Source organism: Anas acuta, chromosome 8 (assembly GCF_963932015.1).
Source record: "Anas acuta chromosome 8, bAnaAcu1.1, whole genome shotgun sequence".
Classification (NCBI taxonomy): Eukaryota; Metazoa; Chordata; class Aves; order Anseriformes; family Anatidae; genus Anas; species Anas acuta.
In genome coordinates, this window is record NC_088986.1 from 2,989,322 (window position 1) to 3,016,507 (window position 27,186).

Consider the following 27,186-nt stretch of genomic DNA (forward strand, 5'->3'; position numbering starts at 1 on the left):
CGGAGGGGGAGATGGATTGGTCCAGGGAAGCCCCGCCCCTTCCCGCCTCAGCCAATCACAGCGGGAGGCGCCGTGAGGCGGCAGCCGGCCCGCAGCGCCCCCCCGCGGCTGGTTGAGGGGAGGAGGGGGGGCGGCAGCTGCCGACCTGAGGAGAAGCCGGGGGGGGACGCGCGTGGTGCGGGCGTTTCAATAAAAAATAATTAAAGTGTTAATAAAAAAAAACGTTCCCAAGCAGTGCACGAAACGAACACCTGCACAACACAGAACCGCCCTGCTCAGCCAGGAATCCGCTCGTGGCTCCGCTTGCTGATGAGCTCTCGCCCATACACCCATTGCCACTCACACGCTTCACAAATTTGTGAGAATCGGTCCATATTTACGCCTTATAAGGCCGGTTCCTCACAGCTCTTCTCTCGTGGGACTTAGCGTGAGATGGGAGAATTGTGGCGGCGATGTCACCACACATCTTACAAAGCATAAATTGGCTATATTAGGTCTGTAGGCTACAACGCTGTGGAATTGAATATTGACCCAAAATGTCAGAAATCTTACAGAAGTTCACTTTTTTCTGAGAATTAAGGAGTTCTGTGTGGCAGGTGGAGTTTTTAGGCGCTGGTGTTACCAGTCACATTATCAGAAAAGCCTGGTAAGGCAGGACACTTCTTTGTTGGGATCACACTCGTGACTCACAGGAAAACTTCGGTTAAATAAATAAATAAAATCTAATTATTCACTAAGATATTTTACCCAAGTAGTCTCATAACTGACTTTCAGCCATGCCCAGGCACTGGCCTTAGATCCACACCATTTTCCGAAAGGTCTCAGTGCTGGCCCCGTCCTCGCCGTGTGCCTGTGTTTTACTCCCCCCCTCAGGCAGCTCCCCGGGGGCTCACATTTATGTTTTTGGGTTTCCTGCACAGGAATGGATAACTTTGCAATTTGCTGTGGCAAATGGGAAGTGACAGAACAAAATTGGAAGCCTGCCTCTTAGACCAAAGAGTGTTTTTTATAGCATTTTAATTTTGAAAAGTTCTTTGCGATCTTTTTGGATTTTTTTTACCTCACTACATGAATTAATTATTACTGTAGATCAATATCCTTAAATATACATTTGAATCATGGCAGAAACGATAAATACTCTGACAGTCATGCACACACAAGCTACACATATTTGGCTATCCCTTACAGGGCAAAATACACTCAAATACCTGCAGACGGACAGGCCCATCACTTGAGGAACCAAAGTTCAGAGGCTCAAGGCAGATATTGAGCTAAAAACTTATTTATCTGTCCAGTGGGACTGACAATGCCTCAAAGCTGGCCAGATAGAGAGCTCCCAGTGGAAGTCAAATGGATTTTGCATTTGTTCGAGTGCCTCAGGGGTCTGGGGTCTGCTGCCCTGCACAGCACCCATGGGCAGATCCTGTATGGGTTCTGTTGACCCCACCAGCTCATGGACACCCAGCTCTGCAGAGGTTGTCTCATATGAGACAAGAAGTGTTAGAAAGTCTTATCCATGTGGGTGGTGCCCCAAAGCCACGTAACTGCTTGGTCCCTTAACGCATTTCATTAAATCTGCCTCATGCTGGGAGCTGTTGGGCAATTAGGACCATGGTAGTATCAGGGCCATGCAACTGGGACCAGGTGAAATCTGTCAGTGTTTGGACCTTGAATCAATCCTGGGCTGGAATAATCTCCAAGGGCAGGAGTCAGTCATTCCAGGCAGCCTTGGGTTTGATATGACAGCACTCCTGGCACATCCCTGTCAAATGGCATGACCGAAGCGGTTTCTTACTTATTTGTATTGCATTTCAATAAAAGTCTACCCTGTCAAGTGCGTGGTTTGCTGTCTGCTTTAACAAACACGATACAAGACCATTTGCATGATGTGCAGCCTGGTAGATCTCAGTGGCAGATCTCCTCCTGAATGCATTGGACTTTTTCTACTGGTAATTTCACCTGATCATTTATAAACCTTCTCCTGCCCTAAATAATTTCTCTCCCTTAACATGCTTATAAACTGCTAGCTAATTCCCCATCATCATTATTTTGACCAAACCAAACATAAATTTTTAATCTTTACTTTTAAGTCAGTTATGTTTTCTAAAGTCAATATAATTAAAAGAGATATTTTGGATGAATTATCTTTAAGTTCCCCTCACTGTTCACAATACAAAGAGCATATTTTTAAACTAAACTTTATATTCATTAAAACATTAATTACTATTGATTTTAGTGCATTTAATTTTAATTCTATGACATCAAATGATGATTTGAGGTCAGTGCAGTTGCTGCATTTTAGGATTTGCTTCTTTAATCTCCTTATTTATTTTTCAACCATGAGAAAGGACGGGGAAATGATCAGATGGTTCTTGAGTAGGAATCAGGAAGATGAAGAGAGATGTCGCGGAGATGAGTTTTTTTTCTGGGGGAAAGCCAAGGACAAGAAATCAAGGACACAGCAGAGGCAGGCTACCCACACCAGGTGATCAAACCGACTACAACACCACCACTCTTAGGAGAAACCTCTCCTCTTCGCCAGCCTTTCGCACAAATTTCTATGCACCCTCTTAATGTATGGCTCGCTGTCACCAGTCAATGCGGGGAAGTCTCTCCAGCGGGGTGGTGTTCTGTTCAAATGTAAGGAAATTGGTTTCTTTTCTGTATCTCTCCAGAAATAGAGCAACACCTAATTAAATATTTATGGTGGCTTAGCAAGCTCAATAAAGGAGCTGTTGTCTAGAGGCTCCGCAGCTCGGGCTTCTTACAGTGAAGGAGTGTTTCGAACGGGGCCCAACGAGGGAGCAGGTGCAAGAGGCAGTAATTGCGTGCGTACGGTCCTGAGACACCCAAATGGGCAAGATTGAATTATGTCCAGCGCTATCGACTTCGCAGACGTGTGTTATAAAAATGACCACGCTGGGAGACGAGAAATCTCCACGGACACAGCCCAAAATAACCAGGTGAAATGCCTGGAAAGAACAGATTCCCAGGGGATGGGATTTGGGGGACTCTTGGAGGAAGGTTCCCTTACAAAGCACTGTCCCCTGCAGGGGAAAAGCCCCACGACCTCGAGTTGTTGCTGAGCTATGTAAATTAGAAGTCTGGCATCTCCTGGAGACCTCAGAGCAGGAAGATCTGAAACCTGCCCTTGGCTCTCCAGTGGTCACAATTGCAAAACCTATTTCATTTTTTGAGGAATACAACTCTTAGATAAATGCCCTATGGCTGGAAAAATACAAAACCATACACAAGAATGAGAATACTGACCAGAAAATACCACGTGGGTGCACTTGGGAACAATCTGGCTGCTGTAGAAACACAGAGCCTTTGAAAGAGGAGACTCACCAGAGTTTTGCCTGGTTTGCAGTAACTCAGGAGGTCCATTTTTTGTGGCTTGGTGTCCGCAGGAGCAGAGCTGCTATCTCATCCTGGCCATGGGATGTTCCCCACAAGATCTGGCTGATGCTGAGGGCAGAGCCACTTGTGCAGGGCACCAGCACCAGGAGGGAGGCAGGGGTTACCCCAGCTCCAGTCCCTTCCTTTTAAAACCTAGCCAGAAAGTTTGACCTGAGTGTGGCCAGCTGTTGCCTAACGAGCTTCAGATTAGGCACCCTTAAAGATACAGACTTTAGGAAACGCAGGAAATCATAAATCAGAACTTGCCACGGTTCTGTAAACTCCACAGTAAAGCCTGCAGCGAGCTCCTGTTCGTTTCAGCTGCCAAACAGCGAACTTCAACTGGAGCCTTGAGCCACAAAACATCAGCTTTTCAGTACACAAACTTCAGCTTTTCAGTAGTGTGCTTCTCCGGGCTGCAGTTTGTCGTTGCTGAGATCAGGATCCATTGCTCCTGACAGCACAGGCAGCACACAGCCACACAGCCACAGCTCTCGTTTCTCTCTCTCTTAGGAGAAAACACAGTCGGATGAGATCTGTGAACCCCCTCGAGTTGCACGTGCATCTATTACACTTAAGAAAATAACAACGATGACACCCATAGCGTAGAGATAAAGCAGGTTAGGTCATAATAACACACATGTGGGGTTCTGTGCACTGAAAATCTGCCAAACACGAGAGGGTTTTGTGAGCTGGTGCCAGACAGATCCCCTCGCCTTGAGTCTTCCTGAACGCCAAGTCCTGTACTGCAGGAAAGAAAAAAAAAAAAAAAAAAATGTTCTAAAAACAGTCTCATTGCATTGTTAGGGGTATTTCCCCCATCTTTTGTCTGCCCAGGCATATTTTATTTCACAACTTGCAGCCTGCTGAGCAGAGGAATGTAACATCTGGCTCCACAGCTCTGCTGGCAGCAGAGGTGCAGCTCTCCGTTACGGGTAGGAATAGAAACGAGAAGCCAGGTGCTGTATTTGCAACCCATCATTAAAACAGAACAGAATCAAAATAAAATCTCTTCTTGCCTCTTTTTTTGTAAGCTGGGATATGGTTTCCCTAGGAAGCCGAAGCAGGAGGCACTAAGCCCTGCCGAACACAAAGCCGAGCCTTCTTGCACCATCTGCTGGCTGCAGCTCCGCGCACGGAGCCACCTCCACCAGATGCCTTCGCTCCTCTCAAACCTGGGTGGTGTGTCCACATGCGGAGGTGTGAGACATCAGGGTGAGATGGTTCATTTGTAAAAATGCAAACTTCAGGCACTCAGTTTGCTGAGAGGCATTTCTGCAGTTTGTAAGGAAACCACAAAAGGCCCTCTATGAACCTCGCATGGCCACACCGCGGAGGGGACCACAGGGGTGGGATGCAGTGATGCTCGTTGGGCTCCTTGCCCTTCGTGGGCACTTCGGGTACATGAAAATGCAACACAGCCGGTGTTACTGCCAAAGACACCGTGCTTGAGGTGAGATGAATCACCCCAGTAAAAGAGGAACTTTATTAAGGCATTTGTGATGGGAAGGGATGTAGGAGCAGCTTGGTAGTGATAGCATGGGCTCGATGACATGGGCTCACGTGTCATCCTTCGGGGTGGAGGGTGGAAGTGCAGGGGGTGGGAGGAAATGCTCTTATGGGAAAATGGCCCCCGAGCTTCCTGGCATCCAACTGATGTGGTCTCTTTCACCTGAAGAGTGCAACACACGTGAAGCTGGATTGGCTTCACCCCAATTTACCCTCATTTTAGTGCAGAACCATGAAACACAATCACTCCCTAAGAGATAAGCAGCGTTCAGAGATTCAGGCTGATGGAAAACAGGAACAGAAAACAACCATAAAAGTAGATTTATGAAAAAAAAATAAATAAAGAAATCATTGTATTTTACAAGATGCATGTTTAACAGAAATAAAAATTTCCCTTTCCCTAAGTAGATTTGGGGTCTGCAGATGGATGTTTTCCAGCTGCGCTGATGCTGACCATGCTCTGTGCAATGCCTTTTATTGGCTATGCTTGCAAAGACAAAGCAATTTCTTTTAGGGCTGCAGCGAATTGATTTGACAGGCAGGCTCACATGTTTTGGTTTGAACATTACAAGAGTCGCCCATGTGCTGTGAGGAAAAGAAGCCTTCTCCATCCCTGCCTGGGGATCAGCAGACGTGCACAGCTCAGCACTGGGCTGTTGGCATTTGATGGAGCACGAGGTTGGTTCCTGGTGGCTTCACCTTCTCCTCCCAGCTGCAGAAGTCACAGCTGCCCACCGAGCTTTTCCCCCTGCATCCAGCTGGCTCCCAAATGGAGCCACCTCGCTAGGTTAGGAGCGATAGGCCTGTAGCACCGAGATCCTTCTTCCAGCAGCCTTTTGCCCCTTTGCCCCAACCAAAAAGTGCCCGTGGAAGCCCACGGCCATGCCAAATGGGTGAACGTGGCTTTAGCATCGCAGACCGTAAAAGGCAGAGCTCGTGCTGTGAGGGGGAGCAGTCTGCATTTTTGCTACAAAAATGGATGTTGGCACAAGCGCAGCGTGCTATAGAACAGAGATTTGGGGCTGCCTTGCCAAGAGGACGCGATCACATCAGCCCCTGGTCCCGTTGTTACAGAGCGTGGAAGCTGCGTGGAGAAAAGCCCTTCCTCCCAGCCTCAGCCCGCTCCTGTCCGCCTGCACTTTGGAGATGCCAGGAAAAAAGCCCACTGCAAAGCAGGTGAGGGCAGGTCTCCTGCAGGAATGAATCCCACCACCCGAGGGAAAACAATTTCCCCAGGGAACCCCTTCCCTAGCATCCAAACCGCTGCTGCTTTTAAAGAAAATTGGTAGCCAAGGCTTCCATACGGGCAAAGGCCATGCAGTTTCTGCGTGGCACACGCCACACACCCGGTTTGGTTGTTAGCACTGCTCGTGCTGAAAAACACCACCACGAGCATCCGAAAGCTATTAAAGAGCTCGGAGCTCGCCCACAGCTTCCCCACCTCTGACCTCCGCTGCTCCTGCCCCGCCTGCTCACTCCCTACCCACGGGGGATACAGCTAAGCCCTTAAAAAACACACCTAACAAAAACTTCGCCGGGGCTTGAAAGACCCTAGGGACCCACGGTTTGGTTGTTGGTGTTTGCTCCTCTCAGATCAACCTTTGAGGCTGCTCCAAACATGGGCTGGTGCCAGCCCTCGGGCAGGATCCGGCCGCAGGGTTTGGGGGCAGCGGGGCCGGCAGGGGCTGGGCTGACCTCTTCCCGTGGAATTTCACCCAGCATTTTCTGCAGCAGGAAGAAAAATCCTCCGAGAGGCTTTGTCTGGCTCCAGAAGTAATGTGAAGGGCCCGGGGCTTTGACAAATAAACATCCCGACGGCCCTGAATGGCTCCCAACCTTTCCTAGGAGTGGGCGGCCTGTCCAAAACGAACAGGGCAGGGTGTTTTTAAAACCTTGTGATTGTGTATGTGGAAGAGAGCTTCTTTGTTTCCAGGATATCGGGCGAGTAAAACATAAATGACTGAAAAGGGGAACTCGTTTATATTTGGTTTGCTCAAGCACTTTTTTGGGGTGTTTGCTGTCAACCAGCCGGCCTCAGGCCTGCTCAGAGATGTGCGCAGAGCTGTGAACTGCCACCGCTTCACCTCTTCACCCAGCTCCCCCCGACGCTTTTTAGCACTTTAATCTAACCCCTGGGAAAGGAGAACAAAACACAAGCTCAGCCGAATGCCAGCGACCACAAGGGCTTCCTGTAGGTGCCCGAAGTGCCTGCTGCATCGGCCTCATTGCTCTCAGCACAGCTCAGGGACCCGCCGGGGCTCTGGGCACGAGCCTGGGGCCGGGTGATGGCTGAACAAACTCAGGGCCCTGCTGCGCTGTTGGGATGTGTTTTTTTGGGAACGGGAGGAGAAAGTTATGTGGGAGTCATCTCCCACCTCCACAGATGGCGACGCTGGTGAAAAAAAACCCTCTTTGCAGCTATGAGGAGATGGGAGCACTGTTCCCAGCTTGGCTTGGGGAGCCCTGACCACATCGCTCGCCTGCTGACACCTTGCCCTGGGTGCTGCCTCTTGTCCTGTCATCCTTTTCCATGGAGGTGTGATGAGGGCCAGGGGCCATATTCTGCAGCCTGTAGCTCCAGCACTGTGGGACCCAGCACCATGGGGCCCAGCACCGTAGGGCCGAGCACCATAGGGGCCAGCACTGTGGAACCCAGCTCCATAGGGCCCAGCTTTGTAGGGCCCAGCTTAGTAGGGCCCAGCTCTTTAGGGCCCAGCTTTGTAAGCCTCAGCTTTGTAGGGCCTAGCTCTGTAGGGCCCAGCTTTGTAGGGCCTAGCTCTGTAGGGCCCAGCATTATAAGGCCCAGCACCATAGGGCCCAGCACCGTAGGGCCCAGCACCTTGGCCCTTTGGTCAGCTGTGGGCAGGCAGCTGACAAGTAGGGAGATCGCATGGGGTGAGACAAATGTCCAAGGAGGCTCAGAGCTCACGTTGTGCTGCCTTTAGGTTTTCTCCATGTTACCCCATTAGGGTGTGGGTGCGGGACCCAGTCGGGGCGGGTGGTGTCGGGTGGGTGCAGTGGGCGCAGATGCAGCCCAGGCCCTGGTTCCCCTTCCCGCTGCTTTTGATTTGCATGTGTGCAAATAGGATGAGTCTCCGGGCTAGAAAAGTATACATAAAAGATATAAAAAATAAATAAAAATTAAAATAAAAAAGGAACCCAGGACAATAACACATTCAGAAAAAGAAAAAAAAAAAAAAAAAAAAGGAAGAGAAAAGGGGGGAAATGGGGGAGGAAGGGAAAAGAAAAAGAAAGAAAAAAAAGAGGAAAGGAACAACAAAAAAGTGCGTTTCTGTCCTGCTCCCCCCGGCCCCCCCCGGTGCCCGCCCCCGGCCCGCCCCGCTCCGCCCCCCCCGCGCCCGGGGCCGCCCGCAGGAGGCAGCGGGGCCGCGGCACGGCCGCTGCCAGGTAGGGCCGGGGCCGGGGGGGATTTTGGGGGGGCGATCGTGGGGTCGTGGTCCCGGGGGGAGCCGCGTTTGGGGCCGGGGAGGGGCGGGGAGAAGTGCCTGGGGTACTTTTTGGGGGCGCGCAGGGGGATGCGCGGCGCGCGGGGATGCTGCCGGGGGGTTTTGGGGTGCGGGGGGGGGTCCCCGGTGTCCTCCAGCCTCTCCCCGTTCCCTACAGAAACTCCTGACACGCTGACTCCTTGCTGCCTCCGCTTCCACGAGCCGCCTGTCCCGTGGGGCTTGGCTGCAGGCATCGCATCCCTGGGGGGCTGAGAGTGGGACCCCACTCGTGGCACCCCGCAGCGAGTGGAGCCTCCCCAAAGCGACCACCCCAAAACGCGCTTTGGGGTGCTCAGCTCTCCGGGACGCCTGGATCCCACTGCCAAGTGGGGCTGGACCGTGGTCTGGTCGCTGAGGTCCATATGGCAGAGGCTGGGTGCTCGGAGCACCCAAGTGCTTTGGGCAGGCGTGGGGTGGTGGCAGCAGGAGGTGGAACGGCTGCAAGAGCAACTCCAGTGGGCTCGAGGCGCGATGGTCACCTCCCCAAGGGGGTTCCTACATGGGGCTGTCTCCAGTGCCCCCGTTCAGGACACGCAGACAACCCTCAGCATACAGCTGTGGGACATGGCACCGCCGGGATGCGTTTCCTTTGTCCGCTGGCTAACCCAGAAATCAAACATGAAGCTCCGAGTGAAAGGTTGAGCATCCAAAAATCCATCACGCGCAGCAGTGCGGGGACTGCGGAGCAGGGCAGGGCGGGGGGCAGCCCCGGGGGAAATGCCAGCGTCCGCCTGCGCGCCCGTTTCGCAGATGTCCCAGTTCCTCGCGTTCCAGTCGGGATGGGCTTGGCGGAAAAAATCTGATCTCTTCCCCGAAACGGCCACGCAGAGGGGGGAGCCCGTGCCCTCAGCTCCGTGATTGATTAGCTGTCGCTTTGGCTGTAATACTTCAGAAGTAAAAACATCGGCCAGAACGACGGCCTGGGGGGTGAGCGGCTCGCTGCCTGAGAGCTTGCGGTTGAAGGGCGATTGGGTGGCGGATAAATTAAAATAATCCTGAAACCGGAATACGAAAGTGAGTGAGCCTGGTGCTGTGCTCACGGGGGCCCTCCCGTTCCCTGCTCTGAGAGTTTCCAAGTTATTTGTGAACAGAAAGAGCAGCGACAAGCCCCACAGCTGGGGGAACCCGGGCCGTGCCCTGCTGCTTCGGTCATGGAGGTACAGATCCCCCCGGCACGTCGCGGTGCCGGGGATGCTCCTAGCTCACAGCACCTCTTTGTGGCTCTGGGTCCAAAGCAAAGGGAGCGGCCAGCCCCCAGGGACGAGGGGCAGGGACTCGCCCTGCACACCACCTGATTTTGGCACCGGGAGCAGCAAGGTGCAGATTTCGGTCGGTCCCGAAGAACACAGTGAGCCTGGCTGGGGCGCGGGAGCAAAAAGTCCCAGCTCCAACTTTTCGCACGCGGCCGTCTCCGAGACAAAGCGCCGGGGAGGAACCAGATGCAGAGAGCTCCTTCTTAATCCGTATTTATTTTAGGCCTCGGTGGAATTAATGTTTCCGGAGTCTGCAAGTCCTACGCATCTGAGGTTTCACATGAAAACGGAGCTGGACCAAGTTATTACGATAATGCGCTGCCAAAATGAAGGGTTGCTGGAGTCAGAAATGTGAAACACGGGGTGGCTCCGGTCTTCTGAATGAGCTTGGTTTAAATCTATAATTTCAGCCCATTCCTCCGTTGAACAGGAGCCTCAGCACCACCGAGGGGAGCGGCAGCGTGAGCTGGGACAAAAATCCCAGCGCAGAGCCCCGACTGCTGCCCCCCTGCCCGTCCGTCCCCTGCTGTCCCCATCAGCCTGCAGAGGGGTTTCCAGTGACCGGGGTCCTGTGCAGCTGCAGAGAGGGTTTTAAGACTGCTCTGGGTTTAAGCACCCCGAAGCTGATGGGCTGTGCTGATGGAGGGACCTTTATCAGCGCCAGGCAGAACAGAGCCCGGCTCCACAGCTCGCTTTGGGCAACCACAAGTGGGTTTTTTTTTTTTTTTTTTGAGCTTTCTCAGTCTGGGGTTAGGAAGTGTTATTTATGTATCGCTGCGGGTTTGTCCAGTTCCACAAACGCAGAGTTTTCATCTCTGACTAAGCCCTGAGGGGAGCGGATGCAGCAGGGCACCCTTCCTTGCCTTCCTCCGCCACCAAATCTGGGGGCACCAAATCTTAGCCAAGCCGAGGACAACCCCGCTGGGTCGCTACCAGCTTCTCTGACCCCATGGATGGCCACACCTGGTAACAGGGCAGCGAAGGACAACGTGTCCCTGGCCAAGGAGAAGGAAATCAGCAGCTTGGGCAGGGCCAGAAGCCTCCAAACTGCGGGGAATGAGGCAAAAAGAGGAAACAGGAGAAATGAGAAACTTCCGAATTTCTTTGCCTTCTGGCTTTGGAGCGCTTTGGATCCGTGTTTTCAGGTGGTTTTCTCTTTTTGGGGTTACCTGGCTCTGGGAAAGGAGGCCACAGGTTCAAGGATCGTGATAAAACCGTGAGAACCGACCGAAGCCTTCCTGAGACCGTAGCTGGAGCGAGCTGAAGGTCAGCTCACAGAGGTTATCAGAGCAGGGGATGGACGTGATCGCTTTCCCCTGCTGGTGAGCCACAGAAGAGGGGGAGCCGGGACATCTGATACTCCCCGTCTCGTCCTGAGCCGTCCCTAATGGAGGTGCTGGCAGGGAGCTCGCTGCAGTTATTAAACAGCTTAATAAAATCGGGATATCCGCACCTTCCGTGCGCCGTGGGACAGGGTGCCTGGGGCGGCTCGGCGGGCTGCACGGTTACGCTGGAAGCGATTGGGATGTTCAATAAGTGGTGCTGGGCGAATTATTTGGCTGCCGGCGTTCCTGCAGGCGTGCCCATCGCTGCTTCTGGTGTGAGCCTCTCCAAGAGGAGGCACGGGGACCTTCGCAAGCCACCTCCTGGCCCCTTGGGCTGCAGGTGGCTTGCACTGGAACCCTGCTTTCTCGCCCTTTGTACAAACCTTGGTAATTATACCAACAAGCCAGGCAAGCCGAGACTTCAGACTGATTTCTTTTAGTGCCATGGAGTTTTTGGATGGAGTTCTGAGCGGTCACTGAGCTCCCTGCCACAGCATCCAGCACCCCGGGGCTGCAGTGGGCCCGGCAGGGACAGGGAGGGACTGAGGCGTGTTTTGGGGATGTCTGGTTCTTGTCATCCATGGGAGCAGCCGACACAGGCTTGAAGACCTTCGCCAGTCCCACGGGGATTGAAGCTGGCAGAAAACGTGGGTCTGAGGCGTGTGATTGCAACGAGGAAACGCTACGAACGAAAGTTTCCTGCTAGGTCTTTTGAAAAAAAAAAGCCCAGTTCTGTGTTACTTTAAAACCGGTGCCGCGCAGAAATGCATTCATTTCCCCGTCCTGCTGCTCTGTACGGTGAGCATAACAACAAACCCCCGCGAACATGCTTGAAAAAAGATGTGCGAGTGTAACCAAACCAGAGGAATCCGCCCCAAAATCCTTGCAGGAAGCACTCAACAGCGTGCTCCGAAGCTCGCTCGGAGCCCTGGGCACAGCAGCCGGCAGCGCTGCGTGGCGCGCCGACGGTGGCGGCGTGGGAAGGACGGCGCTTGGCAGCCTCCGGGGCTTGTCCCGCGGTTCTCGAGTGCAAATTAACCCGTCCGTGCCTCGGGGAGAGCTCGCAAGGCCGCGCTGCTTCCGTTTCTGCACGTTTCCTGGCGGTTTGGCTTCCTGCAGAGGCAGAGCTCTGCTTTTCTTGAAGCTGTGGCTGGTAGCCGCCCGCTTTGCCAGCCCCGCTCCGGGCATCCTCTGTCCCGGCCCGTTGGCATCCCGGGTGTGCACGTGGATGAGGCTCTGCCTTGAAAAGCACCAAGTTTGGGCAACTTCACTGCAAAAGCTGACTTTATTTCTCTGTCGCCAGCCTGGGGGTGTCAGCAATTCAGCAAAACCCTACAGAAACCCCAGGGTTGCGGGATGTGCGCCGGCACGAGCAGGCAAAACCACGCCGTGTCCACCCCGGGGGCTGGCTCCCCACTCCAAATTAAGCTGGGACCGGTACCCCCGATGCAAAAAGGTGCCTTAATTTGTCTGGCCCCAGCAGCACGGGGCTGTGCCCCTGCCTCCCTGTAGTCACCGCTCGCCCCGTCCTGCTCCGGTCGGCAGCGCAGGGGCTGCAGCAGGACTGATGGCACCGCCGAGCCCGCTGCGGCTGCTAATCAAGAGGCTGCCTTTTAATTGTGGCAGCTGCTTGTGCTTCCGCGCGCGGCGCCGAGCAGAATAACTAATGCCTTCAGCCTGCGGAGAGCCAGCCCGGGGCGCAGCCTGCAGCATCAGGTACAACAGGAGGTGTTCCGTTAATAATTGACCTTTTTCTGCATTATTTTGCCCGGTAAGGGGGACATGCTGGTGGTCTTTGTGGAGCAGACGAACGCGCCGTGAAAAGCGGCTCATTTGATGCAGCGGGCTCGGGCTGTCCTCGGGAAGGTCACGGCGAGATCGATGCGCCGTGCTGCTGGAGAACGAAGCCCTCTTTTGTGCTCCTTGTCGTAAACTTGTGTTTGCTTTTTCCAGCAAGGTCACCGGTCAGCTGACAACTTTCCAACAACTGGAGCCGCGCGGCTGCGGCACGGCGCGCTCAGCCCCTGCCCGCAGCGCGGGGACGGACCCCGGGGAGGGCGGCACGAGCAGGTAACGGGACACGCCGCCGTGCTGGCAGACGTTCCCCTTCTGCAACAAGGTGCGAACGCCGCTTGCTTGCTGCAGTGCAGGAGAAAACGCCAAGCAGAGCTGAAAAAAAAATAATAATATATGTTGTGTTGTGGCTAATGAGGCTGTGTTAACGCGCCGCGCAGCAGGGGTGAGTTCTCTGCTTGCTGTAGTCGCAGGGTTAAGTGTTGCTCGTTTCAAACCAGCAGCAAGATGCTCACAGCGGATGAAATCCGTGTCTGTTCGTCTCTGCGGCTCGGTTAATTTGCTCTGTAAATCTTGCAGGCTGATGGTGCTGCTCTTGTCTCTGCTGGCGTGCGGGAGGGGCTGAACGGCAAGGGAGGGGTGCAGGGGAAGGAAGGGTTAAACGTGGCTGCAAAGGGGCAGCATCAGGCACAGAGCCACTGCGAGCCATGAGAAGCCTTCAGTCAGTACTGCTGCCTTCTTGATTTCCCTTTTTGTGTGTATATTTGTGCTGCCTTGAGAAAGGGAATGCCACTTAAACCCGGGCTGGACGTCCCCGCTGCCTTTCTGCCCGCTAAAGCTGAATTTCAGCGCTGCAGCGTGTGTGATGCTGCCTGCCCGGAGAGCAAAGCGGTGTCCTTCAGGGGAGAGCCAGCAAAACCCAAAACCTGGCCCAGGCTCAGCGTAGCAGGACGGAGACTTACTAGAAAGTGCTTCCTCGAGTCTTGGCCAGCTCCTCCGGACTGGTGGCAGTGAGGACGAGCGCTCCCGGAGCCAAGGGGGTGAGAAGAGAGGGTGAGGACACCGCCGTGCACGAGGACACGTCCATGCACGAGGACACCACCGTGCACGGGGACATTGCCGTGCATCAGAGCAGGCACCGAGTGCCCCGGGGGGGGTCAGGGCACTGCTGCTGCTGCTCCAGGATGGCTCAGGGGGGACGTGGGAGCACCAGCAAGGCTGCCAGGGATGCTCCACGTCCTGTTCCGAGGCGATTTTGGAGTAAAAGAGAAAAGTCATAGCAGCAATTTGGACTGCAGAGTTGGGACCCAGCCAGTTCATAAAGGAACCAATTAGGTGTAATTATCTAGATATTAAGAAGCATCCTATTGCCTGGCTTTTTTCCTTCTCCCTCCCTCTAAGCAAACGACCTAGAGGAGTGAAATGTGGCTGGTTGGACTGTAGCTGGGGTTCCTAATTGCTCCGTAATTGACTGCAATCAGAAAACTTAAAAAACAAACATTCGAGGAAGAGATTAGCGCTCGTTTTGGCGCCTGCTATTTATTGGCAGGAGCCAGAAGACGTTGCCTTTCACAGCGAAGGCGCTGTTAATTTGGGAACACACCAGGCGTCTGTCGGTCTGCGCGGGGCTGGCTCCACGGGGCAGGAGATGCCAGCCCCGGAGGTGTTCCCGAGAGCTCTGGTGCTCTCCTTGCCTTGGGGACCCTCCGAGCTTCCCATCTGGGCTATCAACTGACCGTGAGCTTGTCTGGCGTAAGGACAGAGCTGATGGTTCCTCTGACAGGTTCTCCTCTCTCCAAGCATCCATCCCATGCTAACAATGCGGTGACGGCGTTTTCCCAGCTGGTCGCTGTCATAGTTAAAAGCTCATTAAAACACGTTGAGTTAAAAAGTCATTTCGGTGCTTCCAGTGGAGAATAACAGCAGCAGATCTGTACTCTGTGTACCGTACACATTTACCTCGCCGTTTCCATCAAGAGCTACAAAAGGAGCTACAAAATGCAAAAATGACCGTGGAAGAAAAAGAGGATGGGGAAGATGCAGGCTGGAGAAGGCCAGCGAGGCAGAAAATGAATTCAGACCCTGCGAGTTTGATCAGAGAGCTCTGAAACGAGCAGCCCCAGCGACCTTCCCAGCTGCCTGGCCGGCCTGGTGCGGGCTGGGGGCTGCGTGGCCCTGCCCTGCCATACCCCGGGACTCATGGATGTGCTTGGACAAGAAGCCTTCCAGCTGCTGGGTGACCATCGCTGGCCTGGAACCGTGTTAAACACTTGAAGGAAAATCTCCAACAGAAAAACTCACTTGTTGCCCTGTAGCAGGAATAAAGGCAGATCTCCACCTGAGGATCCTCCCTGATGGGAACGAAATTTGTGTTTCAGCGCAATGTGGCGAGGTCTCATGCTCTTTGTTTTTAATTTTATTTTAACATTATTTTAAAATCTTTGGTTGTTAAGCAGTTCTTTTTAAGGTGGCAATCCAGTCACTTCTGTGTGTAGTTTCTATCCCATGCTATTTTCAGAGGAGATGATATTTCATGTAGGGTATCTGTCGCAGACTACATCCAGCTTACAGCAATCAGCGAACAGTCCCTGTGCCACCTCTCAAACCCAACCGAAATTCTCCTAAACACCTCTCCATTCTCTTTCACAGCGAAAACCACCCGTAATGCAGGGATATTTCATCAGAAGGAGCTCCCTGGGATGTGGCTGTGAGTGGTTCCCGCTGGCGAAGGAGCTATTGATTCGCGCACGCTTGGAAGTGCTGAGCAGGCACAGCCGGGCTGCAGAGCACAGGAAGCGAGGGGGGTCCTGTGAAGAAGTGGAAGGCTTTAAGGATGGATTAAGTTCAGATGATGGGGCTTTTTTACATTAAAATGATTTGTTTCTTTTTTTTTTCAAGGGCGAACCAGCTCATCTGCCGCAGTTTGTCAGAGGATGGGGCACTGACAGCCTGACCAGACCACACCATGGAGAAGACAGATGGTACGGCTGTCACGGGGAGTTTGTTTCCTCGTTTGTTTCTTGACAAACCCACACCAAAAAAAGAAAAAAAAAAAAAAAAAAGAAAAGAAAAGCCCGGAAGTAATTTTCTTACCAGAAATACCGTAGATTAACTGTTTTCTGTAGATGCACACTAGGGCCAGGAGTATCAAAGCAGGGCTTGTCGTACTCATTTCCCTCCTGCTCTGAACACTTAATTCTTGTTATTTTTGACCTACCAGCTTTCCAAAATTTAATCTTTTTTCTTTTCCCCGTGGTTGTTTCAGCAACCAGCCAGCCGCCCCAGCCCGACGGGGACGGGCAGCAGCCCCGAAGCCTCCCTTACTCCGTGGAGACGCCGTACGGCTTCCACCTGGACCTGGACTTCCTGAAGTACGTGGACGACATCGAGAAAGGGAACACCATCAGGAGGGTCCACATCCACCGCAAAGCCAAGCAGCCGAAATTCAGCACGCTGCCCCGAAACTTCAGCCTACCTGAGAATGGCTCCCGCGGGTACGCGGCCGCTGCCGGCCCGGGCTGGCTGACCACCTCGTGCCGCGCACAGCGCAAGGCATCGCTGGGGGCAGAGGAGACCCCACGGCCCCCCGTGCCCGGCGAGGAGCCCAGCTACCGGAGGAAAGCCCTCCTGGCTGAGACACGGCGACACGCAGAGCTGATGCGCCGGGAGGATGAGCTCCAGGGGCGGCCGCAGCTGCTGCGAGCCTCCAGCATGCCCGCGGCGCTGCCACCCGGCCAGCACCCAGCTGGGGACGGGTATGGGACGTGTCCCCTCCGGTCACCCTCCCAGCCTGGTGATGATGAGAGCTGCCCAGAAAGCAAGTTTGGTCCCGCACTGCGTTCACCCAACGGCATCACCTCCAGCCTGCCCCAGGACTCGTCCTCGCAGCAGCAGGAGCAGCCAGGGAAAGGCAGCCCCGTGCGGGAGGGCTGGCACGGGGATGTCCCCAAGGAGAGGGCACCCGCACAGCCCCCGTGGCAGGGCCAGCACGCTGCAGTGCAGCAGCTGCAGGTGGTGGTGGAGAGCAGGGCTGAGGAGGGTGATGCTGCCGATGCGGTGTCAGCCTCGCCAGGTGCCCCCCGGCTCGCAGAGGGAAGCACGAGCCCTGGGAGAGTGGAGGGAAGCGTGAGTGAAATCACCCCGAATGTGCCAAAGAAAGATGCCCGCACTCAAGGGGAGGAGGAGCAGGGAGGAGACGCAGGAGAGCCTGGTGGCATCGCTGCTCTGAAGCAGCACATTGCCACGCTGGAGGAGCAGCTGAGCAAGAAGAAAGAGGAGCTGGAGCAGATCAGAGCGGTGTTGGAGCAGCAGGATCATGAGATCAAGGAGAAGGAGAAGAGCATCAGGTTACTGGCCAGCTCCAAAGCCCAGCTGGAGGAGCAGCTGTGCCGGGAGAACGCGCAAGCAGCCTCGGCACCATCTGGCCAGCGCAGCAGCACGTTGCAGTACTACGATGCTGCGGTGAACACCGAGCCCTCACACGTGAACGGCTCCAAGGAAGCCCACGACAAGGGTGTGAACGTAAACATCCCGCTCTCCACCAAATCCATAGGCTGTGGTGTGCACAGAGTGGACAACGTGAACTCACCGGCCGGGGAGGTGAGCGCTCAGGGAGAGCAGGGGTGGGCAGGTGGTGGCACGGAGGGAGCTGGACATTTTGCTGAGCTCACAGAGACCGAAGCTGACCTGGAGCCTGGCCTTCACACCCCGTGCTTAACTGAGCTGAAGATTGACGAGCACCTCAGCGATGACAACCAAAACCAGAGAAATAACTACGATACCCAGGGTCTCGCTGCTCATGCAGCGACTGCAGCAAGCTATCGAGCAACAAAAACTGACTCAAACACAGGCAAAACCAAGGCAGGCTTCGATGAAGACAAACCTGAAGATGGGATGGAAGACGATGGTCACCCTGACCACAGAGATTTCCCTGCTGTTGACCCCATAGGCCAATACGTAAAGAAAATCCAGGAGCTGCTGCAGGAGCAGTGGATGTGTTTGGAGCACGGCTACCCCGAGCTAGCAAGCGCTATCAAACAGCCAGCCTCCAAGCTCAGCTCCATCCAGAACCAATTAGTTAATTCCTTAAACTCGTTGCTGTCTGCCTACTCTACGCAGAGGCCAGCAGATAAGGAGAATTCGAACACGCACTATCAACAGTTGGGTAAATAACATTGGCAATGGGTTTCAACGTGTCCGGGCTGAATCTCTCCCCATTTTAATGGAGCGTCAGGCAGGGGCAATGCAGTGGAGCTCAGAGGTGTGACTGGTGGCCAAGAGATCAGAAATAGCCCCTCCTAAAAATGTGTGCTTGAGGAAGGCGAATCTCCGCACTTCATAAGCCACGCGACCTTAAAATAAATAAATTAAAAAGGAAACAAAAGCAAGTAAAAGCTGTGGCTCAGTCATACACAGGATCACTTCCAGAAGTGGCCGTCCTTGTGGCTGTCCCACCAAATAACCCCGCTTGCCATTTCTCTCAATTGGACACCTCAATTTGCAAGCGTGCAGGGATCAGATGCTCTGGGGTAAATCAGGAGTTCACCAGAACCAGAACCAGTTCAAGCTAACTGCACAGCTGGGCTGGGAACAGACCTGTCCCACTCACACAGCTGCTCAGATAGATTAATTTTAGCTTATATGAAGCTGAGGATCCAAAACTGAAGGCTCCCTGTTGACTGTCAGAAGGACCTCACAAATAGCTGTGACCTGTAATAGCAATACGTAGTGAGACGATTCAAACTCCGATGGAAGGACTCATCCATATAGTATTATAGGCGGGGCTGTAACATAAATATTGGGGAAAAAATATATATTACAAGAGTAAAGCCTACTTATATTCGCAGAACACGTATATAATTCCCAGTCACTTCCTATTCCCAGCCACCTGAAGAGGTTTGAGACCTGTGCTTTTAAGGTGTCAGGGCAGGTTCAGGTTGTGGCCAGATGCATCAGCTTTTTTGCCAGGTGTAAAAGGAACCTTGTAAGATGAAGTACTAAGATGCTTATGGTTACGATTTGTAGTTTGTTGCTACAGGTTGGGAATAATCACTGATAATTATGGCACATCTGCTTAATTAATCTGTTATTTTGTATTTTGCTAGAAATCTCTCCAACCACAAGTCTTAAATCTATCATGAAAAAGAAAGGTTATGGTTTCCATGCGGGAGGCAATGGGACCAAAAAGAATCTTCAGTTTGTTGGGGTAAATGGTGGGTAAGCATCCACTGAGAAGATAAAACTGCCTTTTAACATGTAACGTCCTCTGTATCGCTGAAGAAGTCATTCTTTTTCTCCTCTTTTCCTCTCCAAACCTCTTGATTAAAAGGCCATTTGAAATGGAGCCTCTTTTCTCCCTTCTTTAACCTGATAACCTGTAAGTAACCCTGTAGAAAAGACCGGGACCTTGGTGTTTTCAGGGCACTGAGAGACTTCTCTGGGGACTGAAACTCTGCACACCAATCTTCTGGGGCTTCATCCAAAACCCAGCTGGGTCCATGGGACGATGCCCACTAACTTGGGTGGGTTTGGAGGAGGTCTGCATTGCCTGGGTGGGCACGCTGCCACTAACCTACCCCTGCACTCCAGCAACGGCCAACAAAAGTTGGTTCTGGGAGAGAGAAAAAACGATTTCAGTAAACAAGGAATTGTCCTGGGGTGAAGGAGATCTGTATTTTAGTTGTGCTCCAATAAGCAGTTCCCTGTGTATCCAGGACTGAATTTGCTTTGGCCTTTGAGCTAACTGGAGCCAGCAACACGTGCTGTAGATGCGGCTCTGATTGCAGCACGGGCACCTCCTCTACCAAGAAACCCTTGTGCTGGCATTGGAGAGGGTGGAAATTTCACTTTCCCTTCCCTGAGCACACAGCTGTGTGTGCAGGTTTAAATGCTGGTTGCTGCTCACAGGCACTTCCCCACCCAGTTTCCAGCTCTGTGGCTGCTGCTCTTGGTTTCATCAGGTTTTACTCACCCTTGTTGAGTCGAGCTTCTACAAACAGTCACTGACATGGGTATGGTGGGTAGTAAGTAAAGGAATCCTGATGAGTTTGAGAGGTTTTAGGATCCATCAGAGTTAAATGTTCTGTCTCATGGAATTGCTGTGATACTTTTGGACAACCACGTGAGAGGTGTCTCTAGCAGGGCTACCTGAAAGGTGGACTCAAGTCCATGCTGGAGGAGCAAGCATGGTTTTTGCCTGGTGGTCTTCAAGTTTTCCACCCCTAAACATGCCACCCACCCATATTTATCGTGGTGGGTGGGTGGCACGGAGCCCTTGCCTGGCCATGCTGGGGCTGCTGTGGTGGCCATCCCTTCAAACCAACCGGGCAGTCCCTGAAGTAACCTTGCCTGCTGCTAATTAACTGCTTGTATTGTGCTCCTGCTGCCTTAAGAAGACAAAAAGACTAACCCCAGGTCTGGCTGTGGCTCTAACCTTCTAGCTTGTGCATCACGCCGGGCTTCACCCAAGGCCCATTGGAGTCAGGGGGTGTCTTCAATGAGTCTTGGTCAGGCCCTGTGGTTGCCGCTGGGAGAGGAGTGAGTAACATGTGGTGTCCTCAAATAGCTACGAAACGACTTCCAGCGAGGACACGAGTTGCGAAGACAGCCCGTCGGAGGGGGACGCGGAGAGTGAGACAGAGAGGAGAGCTGGCGGTTTGGAGCCCACACAGGAGGAAGGCGAAGGAGAAAGCGAGGGGGCTTCATCGGGGCCCTCCTCGCAGGAGAGACATGAAGATGATGACCGGCAGGAGCCTGAGGCAGAAGCAACGCCTAGTGCTGAGCACAAGGCTGACAGGTAACCAGAAAGCCAAGAGTGAGCGTGCTTTCCATGGCATTTCGAAACCCCCAGGAGGTGCGGCGCTTTGTTTGGTCACTGCAGGAGGGCCGGGGATGGTGCTTCATGTCCTCAGTGGAAAGGCAGTTGTTGGCTTCTGGAGACATGGGAAAAGCCTTTCAAAGAGCTAAATATTTTCTGAGTTACTACACAATCTAGTGGGGATTGATTCAGGCCCAACAGTTGATTGTGGAAAAGGCGGAGTGAGTCATATTTGGTGAGAATTAGCTCATTTCTCCCTCCTCAAGTAAACTTTCTAAGTCAAGTGCTTTGCAGATTCAGGAATAAAATTTCTTTTTTCTAGCTTCAGGATTCTTGTAAAAGATGAAGTTCATACAGATATGAGACTCTGGACTTAAAGACTTTAAAAAAGTGCTTGGCTTTGTATCTGAAATCTGATTCAGGTCAATGGGACAAGCTGTGTCCCTAAAGCTAAGTGTTTAAATACGCGTTTAAAGCATTCTAACCTCAAATGAGCATCATCCTTCCCGCTTCAATGCCACTTGCACGTTCTGCTTCATGTTGGGCTTACAAAAGTATTTTCCCTCTAGATGCAAGCCCTCGGAAGATTTCCTTGCCGACTGCCAGCTGCTCAGCCAGCACCTCTCAGAAATAAGGACCACAAGCGACAAGCATCTGGTACAGATATTTTTCGATCAAATTTCAAATGCAGTTCCCACTCTCTGTTATGTTTAATGGATAAGAGTCTCCTAACGGTGCATTGCAGGCTGTGCCCTACCATGCCATGGACAGCTTGGTCAGGAGATGGGACAGGACAACTCCGAGTTGGTTCAGAATAGCCAAAAAGAAAGGGGAAAAAAAAAAGAAAAAAAAAAAAGAAGATGAAGATGAAAGGTTTCTCTGATTACTCATTCATGTTACCACAGGAAATTCCTTTCCCCCTTAAGTTATAACAGCAATCACAAAACCACAAGCTGAATACTGGCTGGAGGATGCCAGAGCACAGGACAAAGTGGTGCAGGAGCTGGGGCAGCGGCAGGTTTGCAGGATGGCAACCCCTCTGCTCTGCTGGGAAAGGATTTTTAGCACCATGCTTCTAAATCCACCCAGAGCACCATTTTCTCCCCCATTTTTCTCCATCTGGACAGGAAGCAATTTGCTCAGCCCTTCTGAGAAGCGATGGCACAGGCTGTACACACAGTTACAGGGAGACTCCCTGTGACTAATTGGTTCCAGTGGCTGCTCATTAAGCTTTAACATATTTTGGACTTTATTTTTTAAGGGTGGTTCTCTCACGAGGTACTTTGCTGTATCAGGCATAGAAGGAGTGTCCATGGTCCGTGCCATGTGGGGTGCAGGCCCCAAACTGTGGCCTGGCTGCTCCTGGGGCAGGACAGGGCCAGTGGGCACTGGGGACTTGAGGTGGTGGAGCAATTTTGGGGCGTTTTATTGATTTTATTTTGATAAAAGGAATGAATTTAAGAGCTAGGCTAGGTGAGGGATGGGTGCTTCACCACACAGTCACCACGTGAGACACCGGGGCAGGCGGGGAGCGGGTTTTGGCTCCCCCAAAGCCCAGGGGTAAGGTGACGGTGGCGTTTGCAGCGGCAGGTCCTCAGCACCGTCTGCCAGGAGTGGTTCCGGGTGTCGAGTCGCAAGTCCTCCAGCCCCGAGGTGGTCGCAGCCTACCTGCAGGCGCTGGGGGCCATCCAGCCACAGCTCCTGGAGGCGGTGGTCAACCTGGCCGACAGGAACGGCAACACGGCTCTTCACTACAGCGTCTCCCACTCCAACTTCCCGATTGCAAAGCTCCTGCTGGACACAGGTAGGAGCAGCAGTGCTGCTGCTTGTTGGGTATGGGTGTGGAGGACGTTTTGGGTCACTCTCAGCGATGGGGCAAGGTCCCACCGGTCTGACTGTGGTGGGCAGAGCCAGGTAGAGGGGTCCATCGACACATGGCAAACCTCCCGGGGAGTTCAGTCAGGAGCAAAGGGAGGTGGGCTGGGGACCAACTACAACCTGCATGCCCTGGAGCCTTCCAGCAGACAAGCTTGGGGCCATGGTCCATGCAGGAGATGTGCTTGAGCAGGACACCAGCAACCTCCTGCATAGCCCATAGGTGTGTGTGAGGGTCCCAGCTGAGGCTCATCAAGAGCATTAAGGCTCATTAGTGTTGAGGGCTTTGGAAATGGCTCAGGGTTGCTGTGGGCAAGGGGTACGGATGGGATGGGGCACTGCTCGGTCCCTCCAGGGGCTCCCCCAGCATCTTGTAGCAGCCAGTGCCATGTTGTGGCTTGGAGCTGGGGGCTCAGACCCGAGTGTAACAAATCCCACAGCACCGCAGGAAAATTGCATTTTAAACTATTGAACTTTCAGCTCGCATTGCAAAGAAAGAGACTTTCAGCTGAGAGTGTACTGGGGGGAAAAAAAAATGCACGCGCTTTCAGAAAGAATAGAGACACTTTGGCCTCTTTTCATGGGCAAGACAATCCGTTAAATGTTAGGGAAATGGCAGATTATCATACACATCTATGTGCCCATTGTTGTCACAGGCTTGCTGGCTTGTTGTCACAGGAGCTTGCCCTGACCCAAAACACGGGGAGCAGCGTGCTTCTGGAGAGCATGTGCCAGTGGGATCCTTGTAACTGGAAACAGGCCCCTCGATTTGAAAAAAAAATAATAAAGTGCTTGAGAACAGCATGAGAAAGGAATCAGTAAAAACTGCATTTTGCTGTGAAATTCATCCATATCTTCACTGATTAGCTGTGGAGATATCCGGTGGTCAGGCTGCCAGCATAAGAGCCTTTCCTGGAAATTAAACAGATTAAAAACCAGGACTGAAATCCTAGAGCATAAAACACTCTAGGATTTTTGGTGCCGAGAGGCTCAGCACAGAGCGCTCCTCGCTGGGACACTCAGTGGCAATGCACGTGATGGCGCTGAGCTCCCAAATCCCCTGAGGACGTGCCAGCCACCAGGACGGAGCCTGGAAAACGCTTCCAGAGCTCCTCCGAGCTGACATTGCTAAACCCCAGTGATGAACAAAGCGTGGCAAGATGAGGTGTGCAGTGCCCTTAGGTGACCTTCACCTTTCTGCTGCTCCCGCCCTCGAGGAGGTAAAACAAACAGCTCCACACCTGGTGGGTGCCCAGGGCATAAATTAATCCCCTATCATTTTTGTTTTAGGCTATAACTCGGTCATCAAAGTTAATTGAGTTGACCTCAGGAATTATAATTAAATGTAGCAACATACATACAGGTCGTTTATTGCTGTGCTCACAAGACCCTTAATGAATGGATATGCAATGCAGATAAGGCTCAATCCTGTATAACTATGGAACTTTCTGCTGACTGAGCTTTGGTTCTCGGTCAGATCCTTCCCCCTCAGCGCAGGCAGCACTGCTGGCCTTTCGGCCACCTTCCTCTTGACGCCACACATCGTGTGTCTCCCTTTTGCTCTCCCTTCCCTCTGCTCCCTCCTCTGGGTGGTTCCTGGTGGGGCTGAACCCTGCCCGTCCCCGCTGTGCCCCCCGCCAGGGGTCTGCCGCCTGGACCTGCCGAACCGAGCGGGCTACACGGCCGTGATGCTCACCCCGCTGGCAGCCGCCGAGACAGGCGAGGACATGGCCGTGGTGATGAGGCTGCTGAAGGAGGGGGACGTCAACGTGCGAGCCGCTCAGGTGCGTGGGGTGCAGGGGGTCTGCAGGGCTCGCGTGGTTGGCAGAAATGTTCCCAAAACGAAGCCGGCCGAGCTCCTGCTCATTGTTTGTGACCACAACGGCCAAATTCCTGTTGTTCCCACAGTCGGTCAGGCTGGAAGGAGAGCCAGGAGGTTTGGCCGGAGGAAGCGGCTCTGGGAGATGTTTGCTGAGGGTTTGGTGAAATCTGAGCGGGTGGGCAGCGCAGGGGGCGGGTGTGGCATGAATTCAGCCTGTGGCTGAGCAAAACATGGTGGTGAGGGAATAAATCCTCTCACCATTGTGTCCCCAGGCACATCTCCAGGGGGTGTAATTCCAGTGTAGTGAATGAGCCACAGGCTGAGGCTCAGAGGTAGATGTTGGGTAGGAGTTGCTGTTTCCCCAAAATTACGAAAGCAACCCCAGCTAAATTGCAGAGTGGCCACCCGACAGCTCCATGTGAAGAGCTGGATAAATGTTAAGAAACAACAACAACAAAAAAAAAGGCTGTAAATTTTGCAAGCGGGGAGGAGTGGTTCAGGGTGATCCTCAGGTACGGGAGCTGGGCCCGCTTCGCTGGCAGGCGGCCATTTTGTTGCAGATTTACACCTTTGGGTCTCAGCAGTGGCAATGCCTTCATCCAGCTCTGCCTTCAAACAGCCCTAAAAATTAGTGCAGGGCTAAGGTGAAGTGTTAAACAGGGTGAGGGGGACCCGTGGCTGGGACAAGCTGGGAGCTGGGTGACTTTTTGCTGCTGCTAAGAGCCTCTGTGCAGCCGTGCTGCTAACAAGTAGATAGATGTCTGTTGCCAGTACCTCCTGACAGGCCCCAGAGTTATTTAATAGTAGAATGCAATAATATACAATAATGTGCAATAATAACACCAATATGTAACAACACATGGTATGCAAAAAGAATATGCATGATTATAATATAAACACAATAGGCAGTACGCAATAACATGCACTAGTATATATGCAACAAGAATGTGGTTTATAGTAATATATATGTGGTAATAACAGGCGATATTACCATATATGAAGTAGATATTACTATATATGCATTGTTATAACACCCGTGTGAGCGGGCAGGCAGTAGGTGTGCGGTGCTGAGCTGCAGGTGCGTTCGCAGGGAGGCCAGACCGCCCTCATGCTGGGGGTGAGCCACGAGCGGGAGGACATGGTGCGGGCGCTGCTGTCCTGCCAGGCCGACGTCAACCTGCAGGACGAGCAGGGCACCACGGCGCTGATGGTGGCCTGCCGGCAAGGCAACGCCGACATGGTCAGGCTGCTGCTGGCCCAGCCCGGCTGCCAGCTCACGCTGACGGACAAGGTGAGGCGTGCGCGGCGTGGTGCGGTTCCCTCAGAACAGCCCCAGGGCTGCACCCCTCGTGGGATGATTGTTTTGTTCGGGCTGATCGATTTTGGCCGGGGTTAACTGATTTTGGGTGGGCTGCAGCCACACGGGTTGGCTGTCTGAGCGCCGACCCTGTCCCTCCCGCAGGATGGAGAATCGGCGCTGTCCCTCGCCCAGCGGAGCGCCCACGGGGATATCGCTGCGCTCCTGCTTCGTGCCCAGCACGGCCCCAGCGCCTCCGCCTGACACTGAGCAAGGAAGAGGAGGCTGAGATGGAGTGGGACGGAGAGGCTCGGCCTCACAGCACCAAGGATCTAGTGGCATGCCGGGGTTGATGGCACTGGTGACCTGCAGCCATGCCTGGAGCCTAATGCTCCTCATTAACCTGCTTGCGTAGCCTTAGCCATGCCTGTTGCCACAAGTGGCTCAAATGGTGGTTTGGAGAGTTCAGTTTCCAGATTGCCTTGTGTTAACGCTCACTGTGCTCTGCTCCGGTGGCCGAATTGAAGGAGAAAAGCCCGTTAGACAAAAAACACTTAGTTGTGGTAGCCTTAGGTGGCGGCTGGCCTTTTAATCAAGCACTTACCTGTATCGCATTTAACTTGTAAGTTTGTGTCCTAATATTTATTATTAGCTCTTCCCTGTGTAGAAGGTGGCGGTGATTAGTCAGTGTAGGTAACAACAAACACAAGCTGGATGGATTATGGGAGACACAAAATCCTATTCGTGTTTGCTTATGCGGGCCCGATGTAAGAATTAAAAATTAATGCTGTAGGAAAATATTTGAGTACAGCAGACCCAAACACACAGACATTGTTTTGCCTGGATTCGTAATAACCATATGGCTCTAATTTTTTTCTAATTAAGCTCGAGCCGACAGGGAAACGTCACCCGTCGGCATGTGCAGAGCCCGGGCGCAGTGTGAGGAGCAGCAATCCCGGCCAGGTCCCTGCTGGCATCGCCCAGCAGCTGCGTGGGGTGACACGGTGACGAGTGGGCACGGTGCCGTGCTTCCCCTCACCGTGGCCTCAGCCCAGGAGGTGGGGAAGGATGGAGGGGTCTGGTCCCCTCCATCCAGTGGGTCAGCACCCGCTGGATGCTCCCTGTAGGGCCTGGATGCTGTCACAGTCCCCTAGCTGACAGCTCGCACTACGGCACCCTGAAGGTGGATCTCCTCTGCTGAAATCAAATCTGCTTTCAGCTGACATCTGGTGTCTGCTCCATTCTCGCTGCTTCTATCAGTTTTTTAAGGCAGAAGCGCTCGCCACGCAGAATGTCCATTTGCCTTTTTTTACCCCGTCCCCAGTGGAGTTACCTCCTTCCTGTATGAATAAACCCGAGTTAAACTTCCACCTGTGGTTGCTCCTGTACCTGCTACCCTCAGGGCAGCGCTCACCGGGCGTGAGGCAGAAAGGATGGACAGACGTACAGGCAGACCTCCAAAAGCAAAAGGGGCAAGAAGGGAGCCCCTGGTGTGCTGCACATACACACGCGTCATTAAATCTCTCACTTTTTAGTGTCTTCAAGCACAGACAAGTTTTTTTTTTTTTTTCTTTTACCTTTTTCATTTAC

General features: G+C 53.1%; 1 protein-coding gene across 4 annotated transcripts; it reads left to right on the plus strand.

Annotated features, from left to right (window-relative positions):
- The first annotated feature begins 8,221 nt into the window (after window positions 1-8,221).
- KANK4 (KN motif and ankyrin repeat domains 4) lies at window positions 8,222-26,964 on the plus strand. Of its 4 annotated transcripts, none has more exons than XM_068690731.1 (11): window positions 8,223-8,316; window positions 12,946-13,111; window positions 15,685-15,767; window positions 16,052-17,950; window positions 18,891-19,002; window positions 20,351-20,581; window positions 21,172-21,259; window positions 22,187-22,406; window positions 24,119-24,261; window positions 25,390-25,590; window positions 25,762-26,964. In XM_068690731.1, exons 3-11 carry the CDS (start codon window positions 15,752-15,754, stop codon window positions 25,858-25,860), a joined length of 3,009 nt encoding a protein of 1,002 aa, XP_068546832.1. In that variant the 5' UTR covers window positions 8,223-8,316; window positions 12,946-13,111; window positions 15,685-15,751; the 3' UTR covers window positions 25,861-26,964. The 4 variants fall into 4 exon arrangements, with proteins under 4 accessions (XP_068546833.1, XP_068546832.1, XP_068546831.1 ...); XM_068690730.1 differs by having other exon boundaries at window positions 12,946-13,062; XM_068690729.1 differs by lacking the exon at window positions 12,946-13,111.
- Window positions 26,965-27,186: the final 222 nt, after the last annotated feature.